This window comes from Montipora foliosa, chromosome 10, assembly GCF_036669935.1.
Source record: "Montipora foliosa isolate CH-2021 chromosome 10, ASM3666993v2, whole genome shotgun sequence".
Taxonomy (NCBI): domain Eukaryota; kingdom Metazoa; phylum Cnidaria; class Anthozoa; order Scleractinia; family Acroporidae; genus Montipora; species Montipora foliosa.
In genome coordinates, this window is record NC_090878.1 from 33,895,678 (window position 1) to 33,906,213 (window position 10,536).

General features: G+C 39.5%; 2 protein-coding genes across 3 annotated transcripts in view; one reads left to right on the forward strand and one right to left on the reverse strand.

Annotated features, from left to right (window-relative positions):
• Positions 1 to 4,511: 4,511 nt before the first annotated feature.
• LOC137972829 (uncharacterized) lies at positions 4,512 to 5,162 on the reverse strand. Its single transcript, XM_068819531.1, has one exon. It carries the CDS (start codon positions 5,160 to 5,162, stop codon positions 4,512 to 4,514), a length of 651 nt encoding a protein of 216 aa, XP_068675632.1.
• A 2,994-nt stretch (positions 5,163 to 8,156) lies between these two features.
• The window catches only part of LOC137972455 (uncharacterized), a 6,742-nt gene continuing 4,362 nt past the window's right edge, over positions 8,157 to 10,536 (forward strand). Inside the window, exons 1-2 of one of the 2 annotated variants that reach the window (XM_068819203.1) lie at positions 8,157 to 8,281; positions 8,393 to 8,521. The gene's annotated coding sequence lies outside the window, so the exon portion shown is untranslated. Of the gene's footprint in view, positions 8,282 to 8,392; positions 8,539 to 10,536 lie in introns of both variants that reach the window. The other variant, XM_068819202.1, reaches the window with a different exon arrangement.

Below are 10,536 nucleotides of genomic sequence, written 5' to 3' on the forward strand. Positions count from 1 at the left end.
TACGACATCGGTTTTTCGAGTGAAATTTACTTTGGAATTCATCACTTGGCAATGAAATTCTCCCGGCCACATGGGTTAAAAAAAAACAAGCACACCCTCAGCGAGCGACTGGAAAAGGAAAAAAACATACTCAACTCGTCAATGGCCAGCGAATAGGATTCACCCTAAAAAATTATCAGCCAATTTTTTTTTTTTTTTTCAGTTCAAGGTCAAAAAAGAGTTTTACTGAAGTACTTTATTCCACTTTATCTCTGAAAACGAGATCATCCACATTTTGATTTATTTCATGGAAACACGCCAAGTTGACTTGAAACAAGAATCGGCAAAATACGGCAAAGCAACCAAGAAAGTACGAACTTTAAACAAGATCCGCTCTAACACTTAAATAACGTTTAGGTGCTTTAAACAAACTTCTGAAAACAGAAGCTAGTGAGATTTCCCCCTAATTTTACGACATTTGCGATTACATGTTTATAACATAAGGGGAAAATTTTCTTGTCACTGTCGAGGCACAACGAAAACCAGTTGGGTAAACGAATTATAAAAGCACTTGTTCGCTCGCATCTTAGAGCAAAATAAACAAACAAACTAACTTTTTCTTTACGCCCAAAAGAGCACAGATAATTGGTATTTAATTCCAGTTGACGATAAAAATTCGATTTTCTTTCCTGAACAAAGGAAGAACCAATTAAACCGCCTTTTAAAAATAACAAACGGTTTAGTGCCCAAGGAAAGAATTTGTGGAATAACTTCTTCCACTAAGTATGAGCTATTACTGGTATTCTTTTTAGTCGTTGTCGTTCTCTTTCGCTCTCCTTTCGTTTCTGTTCTAGACATTGGTCCTCCAGACATCATGCAACCTTATCAGAGCTTCTAAAGATATGCCAAAAATTGCAATACAGAGGAAAAAGCAGCTCTAAGCAAATTAAAAATAAACACTTAGCTTTAAGTTTATATCCCTCCGATGCTTGACTTGAATAACTGCGCAGCCACCAGTGTGGACCACAGATATCATGATATGTCAAACTGGATTGAAACCAGCGAAAAATGCGAAAAGAAAACATCTTCCAAACCGTTTTCCACCTGAACACGAAAAGCGTTGACTGTGTAAGAACTCTAGTTGATGTAGTATGGCCGTGTAGCCACATCGAGCCACAGAAAGCGCGCGAAAAGTGAAGCCTCGTTTATGTTTAGGTGAGTTAACCTTGGTTGAGCCTGCAGTCCAATCGCAAACCAGTACCTTGTCAGCGGTTTGCTCAAAATAAACCCCAAGTAAATTCACCAAGATTCGTTGTTGTAACTCATTTATAGCATAGTGTTTTCCCCTTTTCTTTAACAATGAATAGATAGCTAGATAAAAATTTTATTAAAATACTCCATGGCAGCCCAAAGGCTGGATTACGGAACTCTGTAAAATGATGTAAATTAGAATGTCTGCAGATCGATGTCAGATCGATGTCTGACATCGATCTGCAGACATTCTAAGAAATTTCTTGTTAAAGTGCCCCTGTGACCAAAAAATCAATTCATTTTTTTCTTTGGATTTCAAAACCATGTTAACAAAACACTAAGTGACCCACGTTTTAAGCCTTGATTTCAAAAAGACGCCTCTTTATTTCAACTGTAATTTTCCTATTTAATGGTCCGCCATTACTAACATTATGTTCTTGAGAGAGCTGGATCGAGGAGAAAATGACGTCAAAGGCTCACTAGTTTAAGAATGCAATACGTGTGTACGCCGCAGAAGTAATATGCAGCACGGGGGTTTTGGGCTTTCAGACTTTTAAACTCACGCTTTGCATATATAATAAGCTGCGTTCACACGCTGAAATTTTAAGCTAGTGAGCCTCTGACGTCACTTTTCCCTGGATCCAACCGTTTGAGGTCCAATCGGTCAGTTTTGAACGTGAGTAATGGCGGACCGTGAAATCCAAAACTTACACTCAAAGTAAACGGCCTTTGGATAAAAATCAAAGCTCAAAATTTTGCCAGTCAGGTGTTAAGAAAACACACTTTCAAAATCTGAAGGAAAAAAGGAAGTGGTTTTTTTGATCACAGGGGCACTTTAAGTTAAGATGTACCCTGAGTATTGTTTTCTCACAATACTCTATAGTTTTGATATCAATAGCCTATTGCTAGAAAACAATATTCAGGATACATCTTGACATGCGAAGGCTTTGTGAATCGAAGCTTTATTCTTTTATTGTTACATATCAGACTCTGAGAAATACATGAGAGCAGCCAAAGCCGGAGGCTTGAATGGCGTATAGTCAGCAAACATAATGTGAAGAATTTACATGAACAAAAGAACGCTTTAACTAAAAAAAAAGGAAGTGGTTTTTTTGATCACAGGGGCACTTTAAATACCGTGTTCACTTAATGTAGTTCTACCCAACCGTTTAGCGCTTTTGGCGTTCAATAACATCTCGACACGTCATGTTAGTAGGCATTGTTCCCTATTATCTTTAGTGTAACTGGCATTGTTGTCAGTTGCCTGATGATTGCTTCGTGTGAAGCATGAAACTCCGAGTAGCAAATAAATAAATTAGTCCGACTCCAGAAGTCTATACATATTATATTTAAAGCTCTGGTTTTACCATTGAGCACTTTTATAGTAGATGAAGTCTTCATTTATCCGCTGGTAGTATATATATATATATATTGATTTGAGTGTACAAATAGCGACAGCGAACTACTAGTAGATCCATTGAATGAAAAACATATTGCCGTGAGCGGGAATCGAACCCGCGTCCCCCTGGTTACTAGTCGGGTGTGCTAACCACTGCACCATCACGACAACCCTGCTGGAAACAGAGCAATCGGTGAGGTGACTGATCCCTCACCGATTGCTGAGCGGGATTTGAACCCACGCTGATTAATCACTTAATGTGTGGCATTTACGTGGGACTCCCTAAGGGCCAGTTTTTCTATGTGATAACGCTGGATCAACATGTGATTCACAGGCGGACAAGGGTAATTAATGTAAAGAGTCAGTTAAGTAGATCCCTTGAGCCAACAACGTATCACCCCCAGGAGGATCGCAAATGGATTGATTCACAGTCCAAGTTGAGGAGAAATTGAAAGAAAGTTACAGGAAACTCAACACTGGACAACTTCTGGGGAAAACTGTAATTGCCCTGAGCGGGATTTACCCATTAATTACCCTTGTCCGCCTGTGAATCACATGTTGATCCAGCGTTATCACATAGAAAAACTGGCCCTTAGAGAGTCCCACGTAAATGCCACACATTAAGTGATTGATCAGCCATGGTGCCAGCATGGTTGTCCTGATAGTGTAGTGGTCATCACACCCGTCTAGTGATCATTGGGGCCTCAATTTTGAGAGGCCCAAATGGCTTGAACACGGGCTGCGCCCGTGCTCAAGCGAAAACTCCAGCGGCTACTACTAATAATTATCATGATAAAAATTAATAAAAAGCTTCCTTAAAGAGGTGCGTTTTCAGATGGCGCTTAAAAATCCCTAGATCTGTGGTAGAACGAATCTCACGCGGTAATACATTTCAAATTGCCGGAGCTGCGACCTGGAATGATCTGTCTCCTAATGTAACCCTACTTCTATAAGTTGGCGTTGCAAGCAACGAACCATCTGAGGAGGATCTTAAATTATAATTTCCAGGTCTTGTAATTGACACAAGTTCTCTTAAATGCGTTGGCGCGATTCCATGGATGGCCCTAAAAAAAATAGTAGAATCTAATGTGCAACTAATGTGTTGCCTAACCGACAGCCAGTGCAGCTCACACAGCAACGGCGTTATGAGAGAGTGGTGTGGCTCGTCACAAGCTAGTCTTGCTGCGGCATTTAAAACTAATAATCTACGCGCGAGGTGTAAAACGCATGTACGAGGGCTTTAGTGGTATCTGTACATAAAATCCTACGGATCCGACTTATCTTATGTAAATGATAGAATGCCGAGGCACAATATTTACTTATGTGGAATGACATATCTAGATTACGATCAAACCATGACCCAAGATTTCGTGCGACTGATTTCGCCTCCTCGACTGTGTCACCTACAGTAATATCATTTAAGTTGACTTTCTGTTACTGTTGCCTAGTACCTATAAGCATCAGTTCAGTCTTATTATCGTTTAACATCAGTCGGTCTTCAATCATCCAGTCCCTCAAGTCATATATGCAATCGCGCATAGCATTTAGCGCGGTCTCGTCCTCCCCTTGCACAGCAGGCCTGAATGCCAAATACAGCTGTATGTCATCTGCTTAGCAGTATACACTTGGGAGGTGCTTGCTGACGATATCAAACAGCTTACTGGTGTAGACCGTAAACAAAAGAGGCCCGAGACAACTCCCTTGAGGAACTCCTTGTCTGAGTGGAAAAGCAGATGATAGACCATCATTTACAGTGACACGCTGTGTACCATCCGCAAGGTACGACGCAAACCATTCTAAAGCCTTGCCATCCACACCTAATCTCGACTTTAAACGATTTAGAAGAGTGTCGCGTCAAACAGTGTCAAAAGCAGCGCTAAGGTCAAGGAGAACTAACAAAGTGACCTTTTCGCTCCTCCATATTCAACAAAATATCGTTCTTGACTTTGAGCAGTGCTGACTCGGTGCTATGGTTTTGCTTATACGCGGACTGGAGAGGCATATGCAAATCATTAGTTGTCATGTGGTCAATGACCTGATCAGTTGCTGCCTTCTCTGACAATATGGAAACATAAGGGAGGTTGCTAACTGGGCGGAAGTTATTAAAAGCGATGTCAAGTCCACACTTTTTAAGCAGCGGTTTTAGTAAAGCCTCCTTCCAATCTCTAGCGAATTCGCCAGATTCGAATGACAAGTTAATCATGTTCGCGATCACAGGTAACAGCACATCGAAAACCTCTAGGACTACCGAACTAGGCATTGGATCCAGAGGATATGATTTCTTGGCAGCTTTTTTGATGAGCTCAGAGACTCGCTCTTGAGACAAAGTTTTAAAATTGGCAAATGTGACGCCTGCATCCGTATCAGAATCAGCGCACTCCTTTTCTCCGGCTTTTGACATCTCCAAAGAGCTCTGCATATCAATTAACTGATTAATTTTATCGATCTTCTGCATAAAGAAATTTCCGAAATCATTGGCGAGATCATCTGGAGCTATAGCCTTTGAAAACGACACCTCAGACCATCTTTGCATAGCAAAGAGTCAGCGTAATTCAGTTCCATTTAGTTCCATTATTTGTCGATGAAGTTCTTCATCGGTGATTGCGGAAAACTCCATTTTGCTAAGTCCATAGTCGAATTCTTCCAAAGATGGTGCCTTCCGATAAGGACATTACTCTTGCAATTTCCACTATCGGGAAACCTTCATGTATGAAAGATTCCAGGAACTGACTTGGGAATTTCAAATACAGGTGGTCCGCCAGCCTCTCCTGTAAGGACACATCGCGGTTTTTGCGAACCAAATGCCAGTTCACGAAGGTGGTGTACATGGAGCTTCATTTAACCGCTGTTCCAGTTTACCGTCTTTCCCGGAAGAGACGTTTTTACAATAACTGAGTATGCTCAGTCGCAAAACCCAGCTGACCAACTGTACTGGCTCACCGAATAAATGTTCTTGAACAAAGCCACCGCGTATAATGTTGAAAGTACTCACGATAATACCGAACGAACCGACTACGGAAACTACCGAATACAATGTAAATACGACCGCTCATGCATGACACCCAGTGTACCGCGCATACTGGCCAGAGCTTCAAACCAGATCCGCTCCAACACTTAAAAAACGTTTAGGTTCTTTACTCAAAGTTTTGAAAACACAAGCTAGTGAAATATGCCCCTAATTTTACAAGAACTCATTACGATTACGTGTTTATAACAGAGGGGCCAATTTTTCTTGTCACTGACGAGGTACGTCGAAAACCAATTGGACAAACGGATTAAAAAGCATTTGTTCGCTCGCGTTTTAGAGCAAAACAAACAAAAAAATCAACTTTTTCTCTGTGTCCAAAGGAGTACAGATAATTGTTATATAATTCCACTCGACAATAAAAATTCGATTTTCGATTAAACCACTTTTTAAAATTACGCATCCGCTTTAAATAACGCATGCGTAAAAATAACAAACGGTTTAGTGCCCAAGGAAAGAAATTGTGGCGTAACTTCTTCCATTAAGTATGAGCTATTTCTAGTATTCTGTTTTGTCGTTGTCGTTTTCTTTTGCTCTCCTTTCGTTTCTGTTCTAGTCACAGGTCCTCCAGGCGTCATGTAACCTTATCAGAGCTTCTAAAGATATGCCAAAAATTGCAATACAGAGAAAAAAACAGCTATAAGCAAATTAAAAATAAACACTCAGCTTTAAGTTTATATCCCTCCGATGCTTGACTTAAATAACTGCGTAGCCGCCAGTGTGGACAGCAGCTTTCATGATATGACAAACTGGATTGAAACCAGCGAAAAATGCTGAAAGAAAACATTTTCCAAACCGTGTTCCACCTGAACACGAAAAGCGTTGACTGTGTAAAAACTATAATTGATGTAGTATGGCCGTGTAGCCGTGTCGAGCCAAAGAAAGCGCGCGAAAATTGAGGCTTCGTTTATGTTTAGGTGAGTTAGCCTGGGTTGAGCCTGCAATCCAATCGAAAACGAGTGCCTGGTCAACAGTCAACTGTTGACCTCGGTGAGCTTAAAGTTTAAGAGCACGATATTTTTACCTGATACTGATCAGCGGATACCTTGTTTTGACAGGTATCAATTGATCAAAAACATGGATGTCCAATATCAAAGATGTATGCTATAAACTAGCATGATTCTGGTCATATTGGCATACATGGAGGGGAGGACGTACGTACGTACGGACGGAAGGTCGATGACGTCATGCCTATAAGACCAAAATTTCTCGCATCGAAGGGTTACCATATTTTCTTAACAATGTTGCTACGCTCGCGCGCGCTCCCGCGAAGCTCCGCTAAAAAAAGTGCACCGATTCATATACCTCATAGTTACTTTTTAAATGCATTTTGAAGCAAGTTGTTTTTCATGGCCTTGGCATACGACGGTTTTCAAAAGAGACAAAGTAAGTAAGAAAGGAAGAACATGCAGAAAGCGGCTAAAAAATGCCTGACTTGGCTTTGAAGTCTTTTTTTTTTCCATCGAGTCACTGAACTGGCAAATGCTTGCACGCAAATGGTGCACGACATAACAGTTTAATCAAGTATCATCGAATCCTACTTGTGGCTGGAGAAGAATTGAAAAAAAGAAACAAAAAAAACAGATAGCGATTGATTCTTTTAATTACGATATGAATGATAAAGGATGATAGTCGATGATAGTTCATCGAAGTTAGTAATCAAACGATCATTTCGTGGACTATCATCAAATATGATCAACTCAGATATCCGACATCTATCTCGATGGTTTTTTTTTTTTTTTAGATTTCAGAACTTGATCTTGACCACTTATAATCTTGACCGCTTATAAGACTAATGCAATCATTTATATCCAGCCTTACTGGGCGACAAAGAAAATTAAATTAAATGTTTTTTAAAAGTAATAATAGAATATCATTCCCCATAATAGAGCATTGTGACTTGGCTTAAGGCAAAGAAACTCTTATGCTTGCGTGCACGATGGGTAATATCGAAATCAGCTTGACCAATCCGATTGCAATATTGTCTTGGGATTAGCGGTTATCAGCGCAAGCTAAGATAAAAAACGATCAACAGCCAACAAGACTACAACCAACCTCACATTCAACATTTCGATTGCAATAAATCTTTTCCTCGAAAACTTCACTTCATTTCCTGCTACAAATTTTCCGACCACTTCCAAGACAACAGGAACGCCACAAAGCAACAATTAAAGGGGGGAAAAAAATTGTGCTGCACCTGTGGCATGCATTTCAGCACATATTTTGGGGATACATTTCATATCTATAACGTGCACGTGAAATATCAAAATTGGAAGTTTTGACCATTGTGCGCCCAGAAAATGAATTTTTTTCACGTTTTTACTTTGAAACCGTGCCACGTTAGTTTTATGTTAGGATAATTTACCCACATTGTACGTACAACGTGAACCAGAAGAATCGATTTTGAAGGCCTTTTATTCCTAACGTCAGCGTCGTTTATTTTAAACTCCATATTTATGATTGGCAACACTGGCACGAACACAATAACTAGAACAACAGTAATATAATATAAGCTGATAAGCGAGATTTAGTAATCCAAACAGAAAGCAAGAACGCAATACCCGAAGTTGAAAATTTAATACTTATTTTGGTTGCTACAGTATTACAAGAAGAACGTGATTTAAGAGGTGTCATCATTCGCTTTGATTTCTCATTTATTGTTTTTCCAATTAGTACGAGTTTTGTGGATGAGTTACCAACAAAAACACTTATCTATACAATATTGAACTTATTTATAGGAAGACAGCTTTGACAGCTTATAATAAATGCTAGAATAGTACCTCAGTCGCTTCACAGTGGATCGGAGGTGTTATTTCAGTCAACCAATTGAAGGATCGTCTTCCTGGTCTAACTCCCTATCAAACGGTGTAAGTTGTTGGCTGAAGTAAGTTCCAACTTTCTTGCATCCTTGCTTATTACCGTATAGTTATTGTAGATATTGAGGGGATGGTTTTAGAATCGATTAAACTCAGCGACATTACTGAGACAAGGTTCAGTCCCAGATGGTTTAGTTTACACATACACAGTTCTTGATTACGATGCTTTGTGTCAGGGAATTTATGTTAACGTTTTGATAAGTTCTTCTAGATTACCAGAGGGTTGCAAAGAAGTGTTCATGCTAATTTCCTTTCACGCGGAAGTTTAAAAAAATTCATGGTTTAAGCTGGCCTTAAACAAGCTATGTACGCGTCACCAACTGAAAAAGGACAATTTCAAATCTTCTCTTGTTTTACAGTATAAATTTAACAATGCAGAAGACCGTGTCTGTTCAGAAAGTATAACTAAGTCATACTGAACTGAAGTACTGCCTTTTGATAATCAAGCAATGAGATCAGCCTGAGATCGATTTGCTGTTAAGCGTAAACATACAGAAACGTTTCAGCGTCCTCATAACCCCATTATGATTGTTTCTTAAACTTTTTATAGCCGTTTTGTTTCTTTTTCTAGTCTATCATACTAAATATAGAAATAAAAACAAATGAATAAATAAAGGAATGGAAAATTATGCGATAAGAGGAGAAAGTGTAACAGTTTTGGAATATTCACGGTGACTTAAATGTCCTGCAATAGTAACATTCTCTAGTACCAAATTCTTGAGCAATATACTTTAAATGGTGTTCTGTCCTAATATGTCCAATTGTAAAGAGACCATACAAAACCCATTACAGTTTTCCGATTACATGACAAATTTCATTAAGGCAACTTTTCTCTTTTATTTGTATTCTGAAAAGCACAAAGCGGTCCCAGTACCCTAAGCTAAGGGAAGTGGTCAAAACTACTACACTCGAACAGGACCCACCAAACCACAAAATAGATGGTGGTGTCTGCCTGCACCCATCTTGCTTAACGTCAAACGATGGTGTCTATATTGCATAGCCACTCCTCTATCAAGCAGTAAAACGTTATAGCGAGATTCAAACCTCACTTTTCTTGTTTGTCTAGTAATGCCCACTCTTGCCAGATGAATATTCCTGTGTCAACTCAAATTTAAAAGCCAATAAAATGTTGTCGGTAATGTTCATGTGATAAGTTCGAAGATAGCTGGTGCCTTTGAGAACCCCCCTACCCCAAAGGTGGGTCCTGTTCAAATTTTTCTAGTTTTAACCAGTTCCCTAAGTTAATGAAAGAAAGAAAACAGTTAAAAGGACCTAAAGCTCTAACTTCCTTTCGAGTGACATTTACCCAACCTACTTGTTATAAAAATGTCAAGAGTTGCTCCCCCTATTTTCACAAGGCTGTGTTACAAAAATGTGACTAGCATATTACATGACGAGGAGTAGCCCTTTGGGAGAAAAGATAAAGGGCACCCCCGGTGAAATATGTGTTCGGGAGAATCAAACCGTTCTAAGAATTTTGTTTCTACGTTGCCAAACAGCCATAGATTTCTTTGCTAAAACATCTCCAAAAAGATTCGTAACCACGAGGGAAAAGTAATCTCTTACGTTTTCGGAAGAGATATACTTGCAACTTTTGGCAATGAAAAAGGTCAGTTTGGAATGAGCAAATTGTTCTCTGTGCAGTTCTTAGAACGCAACGTTCACCTAGCAATTTCTGAAATGAAGATATCATTCCCTAAAACTTTCGCACACATCAATTTTCAGGCTAAGATATCCGAACAGATCAAATTGTTCTAGGTGATCAAAACATCTTATGAGAGAGTCTTTATACATTATTACAAGGAGCCTAGAAATGTCCTTCAAAGGCTTTTCGCTTAATTTCTCGTTGGTTGCCCTTAAAAGATCAACATCAGTCCTACAATAGAATTGCTGACAAACATAACTGGGCGCGCACTTACACGTTGTAAGAGTCTTTAAGCGCACGAGAAAGATGACCTATCGGCTGACGACGGTAGGCGCAACACCAAAATAATATTTGGGTTGAA

Excerpts from the sequence above, each read along its gene's own strand:
- LOC137972829 (XM_068819531.1), bottom strand. The coding sequence starts at position 5,162 with ATGCAAAGATGGTCTGAGGTGTCGTTTTCAAAGGCTATAGCTCCAGAT.